Source organism: Elaeis guineensis, chromosome 11 (assembly GCF_000442705.2).
Source record: "Elaeis guineensis isolate ETL-2024a chromosome 11, EG11, whole genome shotgun sequence".
Lineage (NCBI taxonomy): Eukaryota > Viridiplantae > Streptophyta > Magnoliopsida > Arecales > Arecaceae > Elaeis > Elaeis guineensis.
The window spans coordinates 117,357,952-117,378,730 of record NC_026003.2 but is presented as its reverse complement, the minus strand read 5'-3'; the positions used below and the strand labels follow the sequence as shown (position 1 = coordinate 117,378,730).

At 38.1% G+C, this 20,779-nt stretch overlaps 3 protein-coding genes across 9 annotated transcripts; 1 reads left to right on the top strand and 2 right to left on the bottom strand.

The window, feature by feature from the left end:
* The first annotated feature begins 1,127 nt into the window (after positions 1-1,127).
* On the top strand, positions 1,128-2,602 carry LOC105053927 (uncharacterized). Its single transcript, XM_010935265.4, has one exon. It carries the CDS (start codon positions 1,361-1,363, stop codon positions 2,114-2,116), a length of 756 nt encoding a protein of 251 aa, XP_010933567.1. The 5' UTR covers positions 1,128-1,360; the 3' UTR covers positions 2,117-2,602.
* A 3,800-nt stretch (positions 2,603-6,402) lies between these two features.
* LOC105053928 (protein RMD5 homolog) lies at positions 6,403-15,338 on the bottom strand. 7 transcript variants are annotated; one of them, XM_073246024.1, is made up of 4 exons: positions 15,081-15,338; positions 14,615-14,680; positions 10,501-10,615; positions 6,403-7,821 (listed from the first exon to the last, which is right to left on the bottom strand). In XM_073246024.1, the coding sequence occupies exon 4, from the start codon at positions 7,812-7,814 to the stop codon at positions 6,657-6,659; it is 1,158 nt and encodes a 385-aa protein (XP_073102125.1). In that variant the 5' UTR covers positions 7,815-7,821; positions 10,501-10,615; positions 14,615-14,680; positions 15,081-15,338; the 3' UTR covers positions 6,403-6,656. The 7 variants fall into 7 exon arrangements, with proteins under 7 accessions (XP_073102125.1, XP_073102122.1, XP_073102124.1 ...); XM_073246021.1 differs by having other exon boundaries at positions 6,403-7,850; positions 15,081-15,337; XM_073246023.1 differs by lacking the exon at positions 14,615-14,680 and adding an exon at positions 10,759-10,809 and having other exon boundaries at positions 6,403-7,850; positions 15,081-15,337.
* A 3,878-nt stretch (positions 15,339-19,216) lies between these two features.
* On the bottom strand, positions 19,217-20,098 carry LOC105053929 (PRA1 family protein F3). Its single transcript, XM_010935267.4, has one exon. It carries the CDS (start codon positions 19,984-19,986, stop codon positions 19,402-19,404), a length of 585 nt encoding a protein of 194 aa, XP_010933569.1. The 5' UTR covers positions 19,987-20,098; the 3' UTR covers positions 19,217-19,401.
* Positions 20,099-20,779: the final 681 nt, after the last annotated feature.

Below are 20,779 nucleotides of genomic sequence, written 5' to 3'. Positions count from 1 at the left end.
TGCAATATAGTGTATTAGTTAAAATTATAATACCACCTGGAGAGCAAAAGACAGTAGAAGATCCAATTTGAACACAAATTTGATATCCTTCTGCTACTGTAGACCAAACCTTCTTGCATTATAACATACCAAATAAATAATTTAGTAATAAAATTTATTAAAAATATATCTATGATATTTTATATAAAATACTATAAATTATTTAAAACAAGATATCATTTTTTAATTAATAAATAATAAATTTGGAGACTTGTCAAGCTGGGCAAAGATACCAAATATTTGAAAAGAAAAATGTGTATGCATACATAACACACACATATATATGTATGTATGTATGTGTATATGTATATATTCTTTATACCTTCTACGACCATAATAATTTTAATATAAGATAATAAATGAAAGCAAATTTTGTTGGAAATCTCCTTCTAGAATTAATTAAGAATCTGTTCTTTTAAAAATAAAAAATTTATTTAAAAATTTATATTTTTTTAGATAAATATTTTTCAGATAATATTTAGATAAAAAAATAATTTATCTATATTTTTTTATGTATTAAAAAATAACTCGAGAATCTGTTATCCATGCTCTTTTATATTATTAGTTTTCTGAATAAATTTCTAAATCTATTCATATTTCTCATATTTTTTTTATTAAATATCATTATATATAATAATATACTACAATATATTATATTTTATACATTATAATATATAATATTATATAATATATATTCATAAATATAGATAATATATGTTATTACATTTTATTATATTTTATTATAATAATATAATATATTAATATTATATTATAATAATAAAATAAAATATTATATTATCACATCATATTATTATAATCATATATTATATTAAAATAATAAAATATTATTATCTAATAATAATAATAATATATTATTATTATTATTATTATTAAGAATGAAATAAAAAGTTATTTTTTGATTGATGAGAAAATAATTTATTCACTTTGTAAATTGATAATTTTTTTTATTTCATAAATAAATATTATTAATAAAAAATATATTTATTTAAAAAAAATATATAGATAATTTAATTAATAAAAAAATCATCAACTTTTCGTGATATTTATCCATAAAAAACGGACTTTAATGAAACCACGAAGCCTTGCCTGTCGCGCAAAACGAGCTCGTTCTCCTCTGCTTCCTTACGGCGTGTCATCCTGTAAGATCGAAGGGCGGTAGAGGTTCAGCCCATCAATCGCCAGACGGCAGTGTTCGCAGCCCCCAATTCGTTTCCCCGACCATCATCAACCCCTGGTCCCCTGCCAGAGTCCAGTAATTTCCAAAGAATGGAGCAGGAGGTAGAGGGAATCGCAAAATCACATGGACCCTTTCGCCTCCATCGGTGACGAGGTTGGTCAGCCCTCCGACTCCCAGGAGGATCGCCTCCTCCACTCCAATCTCATCAACGTCTCCCCCGTCCCCTACTCCCTCCCCCCCGCCGACGCCTCCTCCGGCGCTGCCGGCTGCGCTGGTGGGTTGGACCTCCCCAAGGTGGACGACAAAGGGAAATCTCCGGCCGTCGCTGGAGAAGCCCCCAACGGCGGGCACGAGATCCCAGGTCCGTCCAAACGCTGCAAGATGAAATCTTGTGCTTCTAGGCGGAGACGAGGGGGCATCCAGATTAGGTCCTCCACCTCGCCTGGCGGAACGCCTCCCGACGGTGATGGGGAGTTTGGATTTGGGGAACCATCATCGAGGCCAGATCAAGAAGACGGCATGCGATTGGAGAATCCCCAATCCGATCCGAATGCCCAGGCGAGCACCAGTATGAACCCAGATTTTGCTGCTGAGGTTGTTCCAGGGTCGAGAAAGCTGCCGGCTTCGATCCGAAATCCACCACCGGCGGAAGGGAATGAGGGCTCTTCTAGTTCTGCTGCCGGTGGTCGGAATTCACCACCTTCGATCCCGAGGGCTGTTGTTTCTGTTGCCGAGGGCAGTCTTCTGGATGTCATTAAGATGTTCTCTGAAACGCCTAGCAGGAGATTTGCTGATGTTGATTTACTAGAAATTCTTGACATGAAAGGCGCAGCGTTCCGTCCGCCCCAGTGGTGGCGTCCGGAGGGCTACGGCGATTAGGTAAAGATTGCTGATAAAAAAAAAAAATGAACTTTAGGTCGAACGACCACTATGTGTCTATTCTAGTGTATTCGATGGAATAAATTGATTACAGTATTCTTTTCTTCCGTAAAAGTATAAGGAATTTTGTATCATGATGCATTTTGTCGTCACCTGAAGTTGGGTTTTCGGGAAAAGCTTTCCTTTCTTGATTCGGAAGGTTAGCTGTAGGTTCTTTCTTCTTGTGGCCCTGGGTGGAAACAAATGCTTGGAATGGTGCTGTTTTGAATGGTTTGGTATGCTCAAATATGATGTATGGGTTACAAACAGCATGTGCTTACTCGCCAAATAAAAAAAAAAAAAAACATTTTTAGCACCTTTTTAAGTAGTACTATCAACTTTGCTGATGCAAATGTACAGTTCAGTGATATGTAAGGTGTCAATTGTTAGAACATCGATGTGTTGATTGCTAATTCAAAATATTGAAGCTACTTCCGGTTATATTTCTGTTATAGTTTCAATGGACTGAACAATGGTGATTTTCATATGGGGTATTTAGAATGCTACTCTCATTACTGATGATCTATTCCACTCATAGTAGAAGGTATTCAACAATTTCCAAAGCACCGATCATGCATTTCACTGGTTGTTAGCAGGTGACAACATGGTTAGAGTAACCTATTAGTTTAGATCAGTGGAGTAGATTATCATATAGTGGCAGTGGATAGCTATATTTTCTGATAATTATGATTTATCAGTACATGACACCCACCATCAGTTTACTTCTCTTCTGAGGGCCCTTTTTTTTTTTTTTTTGTTGTGGCCCCCCTTTGATATAATTTATCTAGATAATATATACCTACTTTTGACTTGTTCCCTTTTAACAAAGTATGCCCACTTTTGATAAAAGATCGAGTGGATCCATTATAGCTACACTGGACAATTAAATTGTATAGCTGGTACATGTGATAGTAGAGGCACTCCGATCACCTTTATCAATGACAGCGATTATTTGACATGTCATCTTTTAGAGTTTGACATTAGCCAAAAAATATATCATGTTATATAAATGGCATGTATGTAGATTTGACAATGGATGCAGATGCACTTGCAAAGGATCTGAACCAAGTTATGACAGGTCTCTTGAGTTTTATAAAACCTTGAAATTGTATTACTGAAGAGAAATTAAAGGTAAAATGCAAAGCACATGTTGCTTTAGAACATTCGCCAAATCAATCTTTTTAAATCAGCTTCGCAAATCTTTGATATACATGTTTTATCGTGCCAAGATTCTTTGAACTGCTTTTAATAACTGGCATTTGTACTGAAGGAGTGTTCCACATATCAAATTCAAGCCAGACATGCATCAATAATTCGTAGTTGTGCTAAGGTTGTATTTCAGATATCTTACTGATTTAAATGATGCAATTTTCTTTGAATGAGATGTGAAAAATTATGAATGTTGTCAATGGTACATCTCTTAGCAATGATAGATATTGAATCGACGCCTATTCATGAGACATTAATATTCAATCTGGCCTCTGGCCCAACTTCAGGAGATTGCCGCAACTCAGTATTTTACCTAGAACAACTAGGGAAATGAAAACTTGCATCTCATTGAGGTTCTTCAGGTTCTAATTCAGTTTTTTGAACTGTGCAACATTTTTCACTATCTGCTAATATTCCACCAGAGAAATCCTTATTGATCTCTTGTTTTTTAGTGCCATTCATCTCCCTTCAATAAAGGAAGGCAACAGGTGGATGTGCTTATGAATGGCTGAAAGTTATTCAATTATGAGTTTTTTGGGTTTCCTTATGGGTTGGATGCCAAGCATCCACCCCCTTCTCACAATGTTGCAGAACAATTAAATATCCTTATTAGAGGCAAAGCCACACTACTCTAAACTCCAAAATCTTGTTCACTTTCTCCTTTCAAGAAACTCTCTCACCATCCAAGATTACCAGTCTCAGTAGGCTGCCAGTTCCTTCTCTACCTCTTAACCCAATCACCTTTGTAATTAAACCATTCTATTTGCATTAACTATTCTAATCTCTGAACTTTTTTCCATATTAGTTAACTGGATTGACCTGTAGTTATTCTCAAAAATATGAATAAGGAACCAAATATCTAAAATTTCATTAGCTATCCTTTTTGTACTGGTTCATACTTTCATTCTCATTTCTCTATTGTTTTCAAGATTTGTTGAATTTTAGGTTCTTTCCAAAGTAATAGTTTCACATTCGTCAAAATAATACTGATACAGACTGTCTTACTTTTTTTTATTCTAATCCCCTATGGTGGAGAGCTTGTCTTGCAAACTTAGTGCATGTTGAAGATATCTAAACTAGTTTTGCAAACAATTGTTATCTAACCTTTCTCACAGACCAATTTTTTTCATCAAATATGTGGAAATTATCTTAATCAATATACCCAGTTCCGCTGGTTCAAATCCAGCTAGGCCCAATGCTTCGTCACTCCATGAATATGAAATAAGCAGGTTCCATGAATACGAAATAACCAATGTCAGAGCATTATGTAACTTCTTTGTCAGTTTCATATTCAGATCTTTTTCTCCACAATTTGATACATTTTTTCTGGCCTGCATATCAACTATAAAAATATATTATATTGGTACATTTAAGATTTTGTTTGTCAATTTGTAGTGTGATACAGGCTATTCTTTTTTTTTTTTTTTTTTTTGTATTAAAGAAAAGAATTTTCATTAAAAAAATGCATATTTTGGACCATGAAACATTAAAAATACCTGGCACAGGGCTTTCAATCAAGGTGCAATATTTGACCTAGTTATCTTCTTCTTTCTGTTTAAATGTCATCTGTCTTTCGATCTCTTTTCCTTTTTGGTTTGGGTCAGATGTTTTTGTATTTGAGATCTATTGAGCATGTTGCACACAAAATCAATTATGGATTACCAAAAGCATGGTGTTAAACATGATTTCTTCCATGTGGTCGCAGCTCTTTGGTAAAAGAATTACCGGGACAAGTAGTGATACGTATCTGGATACAAGAAATGGAATAGTTTTGAAAAACAAAACCATTTCCAGACACTATATGCAAGTTTTGCAGGAAAGAACAGAAAAGACTGTATCTAGACCTTGAGAATCTCGTTGTAGAAGCCTGTGAGAGATTGATGCAACTATGATAGCGAACACACAGGACGAAGCAGTTCAACTATCTTCTGTATAGTTAGGTGCATGATTGTCAGAAAAGTTCCATGCAATGTTCATGTTAAGGGCTATCAGCACAAAAGCACAATGTACATGCCTGAGGACTCGACTTGAGGAAATACTCCACAACATTGATGGGAAATAGTTCCTTGTTCCTCTACCATTCCTTTTGTCATCCTTAACTGTATTTAGACTTCTCATTTACGTACTACAGTTCACTCAGAGGGAGCCAATGGCCTTAAATCTGGGCAAAAATTTCATCGCAATTGCTTGGCATATCTCTGTACTTGATACACTTGCATTCGGCGTGGCACCAAGGTGGGAGGGCTTGGTTCTGCAAACGTTGCCCTTAGAGCAAGTGTACGGTTAATGGAGTCCTCTTGAACTGTTTCTATGATAGGGTAATCCTCCATTTTTTGTTTCCCCAATACTTGGAAATGCAACTGGTAGATAAAGCCATATATTATCAAGCCAAAGGAAACTTTTGCAACCAAAGACGCCTAAGGCTATCCCATTGATCGAGCACATGCCGGGCATCAGCCTTGACCATTTGCCAGATTTCTATTGGCAGTGCTATGAACATAAGATGATACGCAGATGTCGGTCCATCTATGAACAAGCATCCTTGGCAAGCATGGGAAGATTGAAGCAAATAAAATATGAACAATCTCTTCATCCGGAACATATCATCCTTGCAAAATTCTGTTGTTCTTGCCTGTTAAACTTGCATTCGAACTAGTTTTTGACAATTGAGAAACTCACTATGGACTGCAGTACTTGAATAACATTATAAGACGACAATCATAGCCCACCAATCTGCTGCTTGCCGTTAGAACGGGAAAGTCGCTACTTCCAGAAACAATTGGAGACTCCATCCCCTACCGTCTCCATCCAAGCATTAGAAATCCTAATATCAAAATTTTCCAACTAAATTGCAGCATCAAGGCGGTTACCTTCTGCATTGCAGTAAGCAATCACAAGAAGCAACATACTAAGAAAGGTTGGTGACCCATCGCATCTATATCTTTGGTTGGATTTAATCACAAAACTGCTTCATCGGGACGAATCGCTTCAAAGTGAAAAAAACATTGAACTGCTATTCTAATTTCTGAACCTACAAGGAAAGTAACTTTCAAGATATTGATTAAAAAAATTGAAACATGAAGATGTCCATATTTACATATTAACATCCAAGTTCCATATAAAGCTCTGGAAAATCTCAACAAAATATCGGGAGATTCTCAAACATGCAGGATATATCCAGAAAGAACCATGTTACCATCTTTCATACCATAGCCTAGATTTCAAATATCATAAGCTAACATTAGGAGGGCATCATCCATTGGCAACCCTTGCCACGTTGACCCACAAATTGTTAGAAGTGAAGCTGCCTGCATTGACCCACCGTTGCCTCCAGCGGGCAATAGGGGCATTTGAATGGCCGTGTGCTGCTCTTTGACAGTTTCACTATCGACTGCTTTGACAGAACATGTCCACAAGGCATCAGCATCGGCGGGTTCTCATCAGTTCCTTGCTCCCTCAGCACCGGGCACACAAAAATAGAATGGAACTGGAACTCCCTCCCAAGATCAACAGGCACTGGCAGCTGCTTCATAGCCTGCCACTCCTGCTGCTTTGCAGCCATCACGGTTGCTAGCTTCAGTAGAGTTGGCAACCCTTGGATCCCTGCTGCTATAGCCACGCTAAGTGGGCTCTCATAGGACTGACCCAAAAGGCTGCAGAACTGCTGGGTGAGCTCCTCAGCCAACCTTTCCCAATGAGAGGGGGACAAGAACTCAGCATAAGGAGAGCGGTCAAGCCGTCCTGCCCACAGAAGACAGGCCATTAGCTTTTGAATCTCAACCTTGTGCACTGAAGCAAATGGAGCCAGGTATGTTCTTGCATATTTCAGAGCCTCATTTCGACTTCCTTTTTGTAGTATTTCCACGAACTGCAGTTGGTGAAGCCTCAGTTGGAGGGTCGACCCATTCTGCCGTAACATTTCGCTCTGCTTGGAAGCCCAATTCAGTGCGGGTTCAAGATTTCTGGACCTCATAGCTTCAAGTATACCATACATCTCCAGGAATGGAGATTTCAGAGTAGCAGCATCTTGCTCATTGGCCTCTCTTACAAAGCAGTCACCAAGATCAAACAGGCCTTGGCGATAGAAGTGACTCGCAATGATTTGATTTACTATATGGATGTCAAAGTCAATATTCCGATATGCCTTGGATATGTCTGGATTGAAGTACTTCTCAAGAATCTTTGCATACTTGACAAGCCCAACATTTAGCTCCCTCTGAGATCCTTCAAGTTGATTCATTGGGACCATTTCATTCAGCTTGGTTTTGAGCTCCAAAAGAATGGATTTCTGGTCGAAGCAGCCTGCCCCATTATCAGTTGACTGCATCTTTGCCATTGCCTGCTCTATCTCTTGCCCAACCAGGTCAATAACTTCTAGAGTTTTAGAGCATGAAAGCTTTTGCTTCTTAGCAACTCGGTCAAATGCATCTTTTATTGTACTTAGCTCCATCTGCTACCTGTAGATTGGATGGCACAGAGTTCAAGCCTGCATCACAAGCAATGATGTCCACTATCATGATAACAACAGGACCAAAATTTCACAACATCTATGAAGATCGACAAAGTGTAGCCAGTTCAGTAATTCATTTTGCCAGGGTTAAAGCATCTATTCAAATCATGCCTGTAGAGTGGCTTTTGCTAATGTGGTTCAGATAGTATAATCAAGAGGAAATATTAGGAACAAGGTTCAATATATAGTTAAATCCTCTCAGCACATAGTGCTAGGGTTAGGCCTGATGCCTATGCTGCTATGAAAATCTTAACCTCAATTCCACCTACTTTCTTTTGGCAATGTCAAACATGATACCATGGCTGCTTTAGAACAGTATAATAAGTGGGATGGGACTTACAACATATTCCTCCACAGGGCAACAAACAATTATTATTCTGTCCATAAGTTAAAAATGGAAAACATGCAAGAAAGCATTCCAAGTTGCCCGACTCTGACCAACCTCAGCTACTCCATCCTCAATGCAAGTCCATTAAAAGCTAACTTAATAGTGAAGCTAGGCAGGAGGCTGCAGGCCATGCAAACTCAAAATATGAAAATACCCTGATATACTTCTATTCCTATCCACATAATTGTGCCTGGATCCAATTCACAAACCCCTTCACTATCTTCAACTTGGTTGGAAAACCCACCTCTTTAGTTCACAATGAGCTAAAACGCCACTTCATTAAACTGATCTACAACTGATGTTCCTCTCAATTAGACATGGTTCTCAACCAAAAATATTGAAAGTACCCACTACTTAAGATACCCAATCCACACCTCTCCACTGTCCAGGGGCTGCATCCCAAGTGGGTACCTATTACAGCGAGAGTGTGACCTTCAGTATTTTTATATCAAAAAGTCTCTCTCTCTCTCTCTCTCTCTCTCTCTCTCTCTCTCTCTCTCTCTCTATGTATCTCTACGTACACAAACAAATCCAATGCCCCTTCCTACATCTCCATAACTCAACTATGGGTGTGACATTCCTCCTATATATCTCATCCAACATCATTCAAGGCTTGTTCTCTCACAATTTTCTTCCTTGTTCATATTTTACATCTTCTATTCTATTTCGCAAACTAGCTTAATTGTCTTCTGCATTGATCACGATTCATGAAAGCCAATTCAGAAGTGAAGGCACTCCTAATTAGACAGGATCTTTCTGGGACCTGTTCCATGAGGTCATGCCACACCTCTTAATAAGTTTTCTCCCTCTGGCCACTCCCTTAGGCGCTTGGTTTACTGCTTTCAATTCTCACTGAATCACTCTTTAAGCAACACTATTCTACCAAGAAGGTCTACCATCCACTCAATCTTAAAGTATTCAACACAAATTGCTTTCTCAGTTATATTATTGGCTGCATTAATGCTTTCTTTATTTTTGTGTTGAGACTTCATAGTTCATATAATTATGTCATAAAGATAAAAAACCTGAATTAGATGGCATAAGGCAGCTATCCACACAAGATGGCAAAATATCGGTAGCTACGATTGCAAATGCACCTGCATTCATTTCTTGACTAAACTAATTTACGGAAAAAAAAAAAAAAAGAAAAAACCCAACCAATGAAAAAATCTTGGCCCCACTCCTAAGCCAAAGCCCAATAGAAACTACAAAGAAGTGCATTATGTGCCATTAATTCTCTTGGGTTACTAAAGTAACCTTTTGAACCTAATGATAAGGAGAAATAACTAGTATTGATGCAAAGTAGATTGAAGGGGAACTGTCCCCTCAATAATGGAAGGATAGTCACCACTAATTCAAAATTCATCACTGTAATCCATGACAGCTGAAACAAAAGGTAGGAGCACCAATCACTATCCAAACCCCTACTCTTCAACTTCAGAATTAGATTTAATATGCTCACACTGACTGCATAGTAAGATGACAAAATAATGCAATTACAGAAATTATAGTTCAATGGCGCAATCAAACCAAAAAGATGCTACCTGAAAACTATATCTGTACCTGATAATTTTCAGTAGTTAACCTGAAAGGGCAAGGTAAGGAGTGATACAATACCCAGATGACCATATGACTTGTTATGTGCCCACGTTATTAGTAATGGTTAATTAGCAGGTTGAAGGTTTCTTAGATGGAGTATGTTAGCAGTTAGCTATATGCAGGGAATCAATCCTCTTTTGTTTCATTAGGTTTCAAATGTCAACAGGAATCAATTCTTTATTTTCCAATAGTTTCAGAACACACAGAATAGTTAGTTCTACAAAAAGAGTTCACATTATTTGGATCTTGTCATGTATCTATTGAATAATGATCAATGGAAAAGGAAAAATGCCTAATGGGGAACCTCATGCATATCAATAAGTGACTATCAATAAGCTCATGTATTTGATGTCATTGTTGGAATGACTCATCAATACATAATTAAGCACTTGTATTTTGCAGGGGCATGGTTAGCTTTAAAAGATTTCCCCCTATTCCAGCAACACCATCTAGTATTTATGTATTAGTATTTATGTATTCTGAGACACACAGGACTTTTCATTTGGAATACAAGCCACACTGCAATTTACTATATGCCAGCTAGAAGATATACTAAAGGTTAGCATCCTCACCCATTAGATGAAATTTTATTCAAGCAAATAAAAAACAACTGCACAAGTTTTGGAATGGTTTCTTTACCTTAAATCTGGAGGGGTAATTTCAGCTCTTACAAGTGTTAAGAACCTGCGCTTATTGGTCCGTTGCAAAAAATCCCCTTTGTACAATGCCTTGTTATTTTGGTGATAAAGTCGACCTAACCATCAAACAAGACCAAATTAAGCAAAAAATCATGCAAAACTTAAAGAACATAAAATGATAATATTATAATACCAATGACAACCAAAAAAAAACGAAATTTCAAGACACAAAGTAAAAATATAAAATGAAACAGAAAACCTTAGCGTAACAAGGATCACAAATTAATGCCCATTTAATTGACAATGCTTCCTGCAGACGCACGTGAAGAATCCAGAATCAATTATGGCATCCAAAGGCTCCCATAGCATTATAAAACATAGGTGGAACAACACTGAAGAAGATGATAGTGTCCAGGAGTGGATTACCAGATAATATGTATCAGACTCATCAAACATTAATATGCACACCTCTGTTCAGATAATTTCAAAATTACCTACCAATATGTGGTACACAGTTGATGCAATCAAACAGATAAAAGCTTTCTGATTTATCTAAGTCAAAACACTGAATTTGAATGTAGAAATAGCAGGATGTTATTTATCTGGCAATTAATTGCAAGGCCTTGGTTTCAAGCCATCTTGGTACAGAAGCAATTTGGCAGACTTGAAGTTCCTCACTCTGAACTCCTCACTGCCATTTGATCCACTCTCTCTTGTACTGCTGGTAGCTAACATAGTCCAAACCTCTAGAGAGCTACAATAGTAGTCCTAATCAAGATTAGGGTTCGGATCATGATCAGGACTAGGGTTCTTCAGCAAGATGGAAGTATGAATAAGGCTTTGGTAGGATCAGGTTACCATTTGAGGTATGGCTAAGATTTTGGTTAGATTTCAGTTTTAAGTATTGAGAAAATTGTGGAATGGCTGCACAGGAACAAGGAAAGATGCTAAAAAGAAGAATAGGGAGAAGTAGAAGAATATATTCTTTTATAGAAGAGCAAACTGGAAATGAGGACTCCGCAGATAGGTAACATATACCATGAAGATAACCAAAATTCAATGGTGGGACCCAACAATATGACCAGAGACCAATGGTGGAGGTCAGACTTGAAGGCCTTGTCAAGAAGTGCAAGATAAGGAAGACAAGAGTGAGAAAATAGGTCAGTATTGAAGGAATAAGTAGGAAATGGGGCCAAAGAGGGGTGCTGATCCATTTTCCCTCCGAACCAGTGAAGTTGCTGCACCTCAGAGTAGTTCAAGCCCCTATGGAGAGTGCGCTCACTCCATGGTCATTGCTCAAGTCCAAGGAAATAATACAGGACACATCGGTGGACCTTAATCCATGTCATATACCCTTAGATGGGATCCAATGGTTTAGACTTTTTAAGAAAATCCCAATTCTTCAGCTGGTTGCAGGACTCCCCTGTGTATCTGGATTTTGTGATCTAATTGATAGATGAGCACCCCCCCCCCCCCCCCCCCCCCGCCAAAACCAAAACCAAAAAAAAAAAAAAAAGAAAACAAAGGAAAAAAGAGAAAATTTAGGAAAGAATCATATCAGCAATACATGTATGGCATAACAAAATGCACACAAGTATATTGATATACATATGATCAAACTATACCACTAATATATCAAAAATCACAAACTAATGTGGTTTAGCATTTATCTATATATGCTTCATCATGACAACTTCAACTAACAGGAGCATATTTGCGTACCATAAACCAAACAGTTAAAACTTCCATCAAGAGATGATTTAAAGAATCAAATACCAAATACCTCAAGGAAAAGGACTAGGTGTCTATTAAAAACAAAATATGACTTGATCTGTTTTAACTGCTCTAAGTGTTGCACCATGTTTCCTGGTAATCAACCAAACAACCTTCTCAAAGTTCCCTAATAGTATGAATTGCATCAGAAGTTGATACTTGTAGCTCTTGACTCTCTTACTGGATATAACTATTGGCACGAGCAACTAATCTAATATCCTTAAAGCACAAGTCCAGATAAGAATCAGACATCTAAGTTAATAACTAAAGTTAAGGATGGTTAGAAACAAGGTTTTCAATTTTGGTACTAGACCTGTACCCATGCTTTACTGGTATGGTCAGGTTAATAAGACACGACCCCCTTGGAACAGACTGGCATCAGCACAGCAATTTTACCATGTGTTGCTACAATACAACATTAAGTTACTGTACTGTAACAGTATGTACTGGATTGATGCAGCACACCCCATATACGAAGGTAAAGGTAGGAACCAAAAACCTTGTTTGGAACTATACCATATGAATATAAAGAACTGAGCGATTTCAGCATGTTTATGCTTTGGTCTAGTCAGCAACAGAGAGTACAGATGCAATGCAAACTGTTCTATTAACAATTTGAGAATGTTTCAATAAAATTTCATGCCATGATAAAACAAAGATACTACTAAATCTTATGCAAAGAACAGGTTAAGGAAATTAAAGAAAAAACAAAAAAAACAACTAACAACAGATCAACACAATAACAAAGATCAGCATAAAAGCAGGCCGAACACAATGGAATGCACATTATAAACGAGAATGGATAACAGAAAAGTAAAAGCTATGTGAAATCATGAGCACAGAGATTCAGGACATCTCCATGCCCTTCCTATGAAGAGAGCTCCCAGAAGCATGAATCCTAACCAAAAAAAAAAAAAACTAATCTTATTATTAAAAAGCATACACATGTTAAATAAAAGAAGAAACAACCAAATTTACCTATCTTAAAAATAAAAATAGCTTGTTGGGTGTCTACATGAATCCAAATCCAGTAATTTTTTTTTACATAGCTCCTCTAAAACAACAATCTATATAAGATATAGTATTATAGCCTAATAATCATATCCCCCTTCAATTTGCACAAAACTAATGAGACAAAACAAGAGAAGACCTCATAGCATAAATTCTGAAAATAAAGAAAATTAATCACAACTTTAAGCCAGATCTTGTACTAGATGAGGGATCCCATGGGCCAAGGTAGATATTCGCGTCAGCAACCAAAACATTGCCCTAGCCTGTCCTCGACTGGCCTTGGGACTAACTTCTTCAGCCAAAACTTGGGCCAAAAAATTAAATTTCTAGGCCTGGGATAATCTGAATCAGTGGAACCCTAGGGCAAGGGCCAATGGCAAAGGAAATAAGGGAGCCAGCAGAAGGAAAAAGGTAGAGAGGGTAGGGTGGGGAGAGAAAGAGATGCTCAGAAGTGGCAGGAATCCTACCTATGGAATTGAAATACAGCAGTGGTTTGTGCTGCTAATGAGGGAGCATGAGGCAGAGGGGCAGGAAGGAGGAAGGTGGTAAGAGGGGCAAGGAGGGAGCAGGGAACAAAAAGGAGAAAGAGAAGAGTGAAAGGAAGGATGGGGTTTGAATAAGGGTATGTTTTATATTTATATCTCTTATACATAATGAAATATATCCATCAATTATATAGCGGCGCATGGGCTAGCTAAAGCTTGTTATGTCCCATCTTGGCCTGTCTTTTCATTGAGTCAAGCAGGTCAGGCCAAAAATGCCTAGGTCTACCTCATCAAAGACCATTAAAAACAAAAAATCTAGTGCATATTTCACAAAGTAAACTCCAGATATCGAGAATAAATGCATAAAAATTACAAGAAAATGAACATAAGCAAAATCATCCTTGGATCCACACAAAGATAAGTACTAAAAAATTTTATGTCCTGGAGCACAGAAAATGAAGGACTAGAAGAACAGAGATATTGCACGTAAATCCAGAGTTGATCCGGCCACTATATTATTTGGTCAATATGTACACTACAATATAATGAACATTGTTTATGGATGTAAATTTTGCAACACAGCCACCATTTTATGTCATCTTCCATTGTTAAAATAAGTGTTTAGCATATTAACCCTGCAAATTCATATAAAATCATCTTCACAAAATACATGTGCTGATGTTCGTAAGCACATACGTCATAACTAGCCTAATTAAAAAAAAAAAAGAAATAACCTTCCAAACATCTCAGAGTTCCCTATAAATCCAGATAATATATACAACATACAGAATGAATGTGATCATAACTCATGAATTCTCTCTGGGAATTTGAGAAAAAAAGAATTACCAGCCAACTTTTATCATCATAACAGCATGCCGTAACTCATGCCCAAACATTCCAACATCTCAAGTGCTAACATAGAAACCAGAAATCATCAACCTCCATTAATAATTGACAGATAGTATTCTCATGATAAGAAACTTCAAACTGGTAAAAGCCATAGATTTACAACAGAACGGCAGTGGGCATCACAAAGAAAAGGCTAACTACTCATTTATAATTCGATAATATATATTAACATTCGATAGCAATCCAAAGCATAATTTGTGAATATGTACAGAAGAATATGATACGATGGAAGATCCAACGAAAAGATCAATATAATCAAGATTGCGATTCCATGCGCCCCCACGGCCAGGGTTCGATAAAATATTTCTTAGAAATCAATAATTCTCACAACGTTTCGATTTCTATTAGAATTAAGAATACTCATCCAAGAACGGTACAGATAGAGGAGGAGGAGGAGGCATACCTTCGGCGAGGGCGAGGTCGACGGCGGCGGGGAAGCGGAAAGACGAGAGACAATGAGATAAGTGGAGGGAGGCCGGAGCGGTGCACGGCGATCGGGGCTTGGGATGGAGGCGTGAGAGCGGGAGGGGCGGTGGCTTGATGTCGGCGAGGGCGTAAATGAAAGCTAGGGCAGTGCGCGTCGCAGTGAAGGGAAGGTTGAAATGAGAAGGCGCAGGAAATCGGGATTGGATCCGTTAATTGTTTTTTTTTTTTTTTTTTTTTTAATTTTTATGTAGGAGGTGAAGTACAGACTCTAGTAATTGGTTATAAGAAGATTGTCCTGTTGGTGGTTAACTCTTTCGAACATATCTTTTTTTTTAATAAATCGAAAAAAAATATTTTAATATAAATACATCGGTGGTAATTAAAAAATAAAAACATGTCTGTTAAAATAACATGGCACAAGAGTTTTACGTCCAAAAGAAAACCATTGGTAAGTGGATTTACCCTTATCTAGAATTTGACCTGATTTATATTATTATTCTGAGAATTTATTCTATATCACGTGGTACAATAACTATTTATCTGATCCCAACTTCTATACCCACGTGTCTCTCCCGGAATAATAGCCTCCTCTCTCTTTTACTTAGGTAAAGTATTCATCAACAAGATTTATTTATTCTTACCAACAAAAAGATTTATTTATTTGTACCAAAAAAACAAAGATAATATTTATACTTCAAACTTGCATGATGAAACTGGATTCAAAATTTTGTTTTCGTAAACATTCTAATATTGTGCACGTGCCATTGTTCCTAAAATGGCTATTAATAATAGTGCTCCTGGATAAGTAGAAGTTATTTTGAAATCTAGCTAGCTACGATGAGCAGAAGTCACAGCCAATACCAAGTGAAAATATGGACGACTGAAGGGACACGGAAGCGGGATAAAGTTGTGGCTATTGGAGTGGCGTGTTGACTGAAGTTGGTGGGTTTCATCGAGCGTTCCATCGGATGGGTTACTTCCTTTGGACCCAAAGAACATTTTCCGTAAACGAGAGAACCAGGAAGCCCATGGTTTATAAATGAAGAAAGCACTTGGGGATTACCGTCTTTGGACATTAGGATTCGGCAAGCTTGTTCAGGAACCCCAGCAGGCCTTGAATCCTTATCCCTTGCCCCTTGGCAAGGATTGTGCCATTTGAACTAAGGATGTGTTTGATTTGCGGTCGAAATTAGGATCGAAATTGAAATAAATAAAAATAAGAATTGAATTTGTCATATTCCTAATATATTTAGGACATATTTGATTTGAGAGAATTGGACTTTAAAATAGAATTAGAAATAGAAATAAGTGGCTATCATGCAATCTATTTAGTTGAGAAGAATCTCATTCCCATTTTGAATTCAATCTCTATTTTTCCTATAATGAAAATATCTCAATCCTTCTAAATCAATCCCTACTCTCTCTCAATATTCAAATCCCTTTCTAATTTTGATTCCAATTCAAGATACAAACTAAATACATTAGGAGATATGGCCATTCTGATTTATTTCGATTTTGATTTCGATTTTGGTTGCAAACCAAACACGCCTTTGATTCTTGACCAAAGCCAAAATTGAAAATCTATAGTATATATATATATATATATATATATATATATATATATATATATATATATATATATATATATATATATATGGAGACATCGGCATTGATGCGCGATACCCCGTTAGTAGAGGGAAAAAATTATTATTATTGTTGTTGGTGTTGGTAATCATGCGACTAGAGCAAGGGGAGAGGAGGGGAATGAGGTTGGGCACGAGGTCGAGGAAGGGGGAGGAGGGGGAGGGGGAGAGATCCTTGCGGAGTTGGTAAGTGGAGAGAGAAAGGGTATCAATGGTGGAGGAGTGGAAGGATAGAGAGGCAGTGAGGTAGGCTAAGTGCTTGTGGAGGGGGGAGGTGGAAGGGAGGAGCTTGAGGGTATGGAAAGCGGCCTAGGAGGCATCAAGGTCGTAGATGGAGGAGAGATATGTGAGCTTCTTGAGGGTGATGGCGTTGGTGTTGGGGTTAGGAGAACAGATCTCGTAGCAAATCTCGATGAGGGCACGAGAGAGAAGGATGGGCTCGGTGTTGGCGGGTTAGGAGTGCAGGGACTTGATTTGGTCGTTCAGGGAGCATTGAAACAAGGAGGCCACCAAGGATGGGGTAGATGAGGATGAGGAGAAGCCCCCCACCATGGGCATGGAGCAGGAGGAGGAGCGCAAATACCAAACACATCTGGAAGATATTTATTCTTAAGCGTCCTTTGTCCTACCATTTACTACCGACACCAACAATAAGATTACTTAGGCCATTGTTCGGCTAAAGATACAATCGAATCAAATCGAGATGAGGAGTTAGAGATTTGAACTCTGCTCAGTTTATAATGCTCAAACTTGAAATTATTATTATATTTATTTATTAAAAAAATTTATTTTAAATGCTAATAAATAATTTTAATTAATATTAATTTAAATATTATTTTATTAATATTTATTCCATTGATGTCGTCTTTCAAAAATAGATCCATCTTAAATGCTAAAAAATAATTTTGATTAATGACAGCTTAAATATTTATTCTATTAATATATCAATTGAGTTTGAATATTTTTTTGATTTTCCAACAATAATATATAAGAATATTATTTTTTTAATTAGAAATAAAATCTGTTGTATGAGGATTTGAAAAAGAAACAAGACTAGAGAACCTCAAATTTGAAAAAAAAAAAAAAGCTTATAATCCACATAAAATATATTTTTTATTATTTTAATTATTTTTGAAATATATAAAATAGATATTAATAAATTAATAAAATAAAATATTTTTTTAAGAAAAAATCACTTCTCTAAGCTAGTAAGATTTGAATGTTATGGGAGAGTCAAGATTAGACTTGGAGAGATTAAGATATTTTTATTTTTCTCCATAATAAGAATCAAAATAAGATGCTTCAATCAAATGCTTGAAATAGAAATCAGTTAAGAAGTGCTTGGTTGGAGGGAGTGAAGGTCTGAAATGGGAATGGATGACTCCTACTCTAACCATTTGATTAGAAAAAATTTTATTCCGATTTTGATTTTGAAATGATACGAGAATAACGCAATATACTTAGAGCTCAATTTCTACTCTCTTTTATGAATTCAAATTTTAATTTTAATTTTAATTTTAATTATAAATTAAATATTTTAAAAAAATTGATCTTTTCAATTTCGATTTCAACCCATTACAACTCGGATTTCGCCGCGCACAAGTACCTCTTTATTTTCATTCCTAGCTCAGATCCCCTCACCAAACATGCCCAGAAGTCAGTGGTGTCCAGCAGGGGCTCTTCATATAAAACCTGCGTACTTCTTGGGTGTACCCAGGCCTAGACTAGGTTGTTGTCGGAAAACGCGGACTCGATGACGAAATCCTATGCAAAATGGAACATACGCACCGAAGGCTTGAACGATGAATTCCTGTACAATGCGGAAAATATGCATAAAATCAAAAATATCAGGCGGAATGAAGGACAAGGAGATGGAGGAGGAGGACAAATGCATAATGCCGATCAGCCAGTAGCTCCTGCGGACTTCCAATGATGTGAACTGCTCTTCTTGTTTTGTTGGAAAACCTGTTATTTGTGAAGGCTTTAACAAACTTGAGACTTCTGATCTTTGATCTATAGATCTCAGGAAGAGAAACAATAGTTTGCAAAGATCTGAAGCATCAAAACTCCTACATCTTCTCTTCTCTCCAACTGAAGCATCAAAACCCTACTAACAATTTTGATAAACTAAACTGCAGGCAGATCAGGTAGCATTTCATTCATTTTTTTTTTGTTACAAACTATTGTACCAAAATTACCATACCGTGACTGCCTTCCTCATCTAACACTCAAGAATAATTAAAGCCTACTTCTCTCCAAATCAACATCACCTTCATCCAATTAAAGTCCATTCTCGTCCCAAGCCAAGCATAATGACCCTAGACAGCGTAATCCAGTTGATATGAATTTATAAATTAACAACCATATGTGCATTGCCAATAAATTAATTTAATTTATAATCCACAATACCAAAAGAAGAGTACACAGAACCATCTCAACTTGCTCCAAAGTTTGGACGTCAATTAGTAAATTAGTTCGAAGATAGAAATCATTTAGTCAAAAAATTTACCCAAGTAACAATAACTCTTTTCAAGTATTCGCTCCCCAGTAGTATTACATAGATCCGTTCAAATTAAAAACCATCCCAAAATTTATAAAAGAAAGGGGGGAAGAACGTATTTCTACATGCAAACTAAAACCGTGTCGCCGAGCCGATCACTTGGATCCGGATTCGAGATCGGCCTCCTCCTTCTCCTTCTTCTCCGAGAGAGGCGCCGCCTCGCTGGAGGACGAGGCCTCCTCGCCGGCGACGAGATCGTCCCTAACCCTAAAGACGGCGTGGAGCAAGACGAGGGGGGCGCCGATGGCAAGGGCGAGGAGGAGGTGCTTGATGGCGTCGCTGAGGGCGAGCTCGACGACGATAACGCTGAGGAAGAGGGCGAGGACGAGCCGGCGGTCGAGGATCCGGCGGAGGAGGGTGGAATTGGGGAAGGCACGGAGGAGGCCGCCGTAGAAGAGGGCGACCTTAGAGGTGGCCATCAGGAAGAGCATGGAGGCGCGGCGTGAGGGGGCGAGGGTGCCAAGGAGGATGACCCAGAGGACGAGGGCGTAGTGGAGGCGGAAGTAGGCGACGTTGCGGACGGCGCGGACGGCGGCGGCCTCGGCGTCGGAGGGGCAGGCGAAGGCCCGGGGACGGGCGAAGCGAGAGATGGCCTTGCGGGTGGCGTGGGCGCGCTCCGCCACCGCCTCGGTGGCGCGCGCCAGGCCGGAGCGCCGGAGCATGGCGCCGTAGCTTGCCATGGGCTCCCTCCTTCCTCAGATTCGGGGCTTTTCCAGTTGTGAAAAAGAATTAGAGGCCCCTTTGTTTTTTATGGCATCTTTGGGAGAAGAAATGGGAACTGGGAAGGGAACCGACGTTGAAACTTGGGAGGAGGGAACGGGGGTACCTTCTTCTAGGGTCCACCTATTTTGCAAGTCTCGTAGTACGGTCCGTATTTTCCATCAGAAGGACCGGGGGCGGCTTCATTTGGGTGACGTTTTGGGTGCCAGAGGAGTGACTGATGGGAGTGATTTTTTTTTTTTTGGGTTGTTGTGTTATTAAAATTAAAACGCGTCGGGTGGGAGGCTGGAACTGGGAATGTGGAAAAGAAAAGTTGGGAACTTGTCTTTATTCGGCGTGGAGAGGAGTAATTTGTCAATGTATTCGCCCATGCCTTGAGGACTAGGTTGTTTCCTTTTTGGATGCTCGTCGTATGTGTAACCAATAATGTCTTCAGAAACGGACATAAGAGGTAAGTTTTTTCCTTTATTAGATTCCAAAATATCAGTTGTACCTCCGATGACTTAGAATTAACCATGTGTCAAACAAATTTTACGAAAGTTTTGGAGGCCAAGCATTTTCTTTTGCTTATATACCTAGAGCGGACAAGAGAAATGTTCTCGAAGCGGGCCGTGAAACAATTACATGTTGGCAAGGGGGACTTGGTGTAGTTCATATAATATGTGATTTAATTACAAATGGAGACAATGCAGCTCGAGGATGATCCTGAATCATCTATTGATCAAACAATAGTTTGATGGATATTTATGTATA

Coding starts and splice junctions, on each gene's coding strand:
- LOC105053929 (XM_010935267.4), bottom strand. CDS start 19,986: ATGGCAAGCTACGGCGCCATGCTCCGGCGCTCCGGCCTGGCGCGCGCC.
- LOC105053927 (XM_010935265.4), top strand. CDS start 1,361: ATGGACCCTTTCGCCTCCATCGGTGACGAGGTTGGTCAGCCCTCCGAC.
- LOC105053928 (XM_073246024.1), bottom strand. CDS start 7,814: ATGGAGCTAAGTACAATAAAAGATGCATTTGACCGAGTTGCTAAGAAG.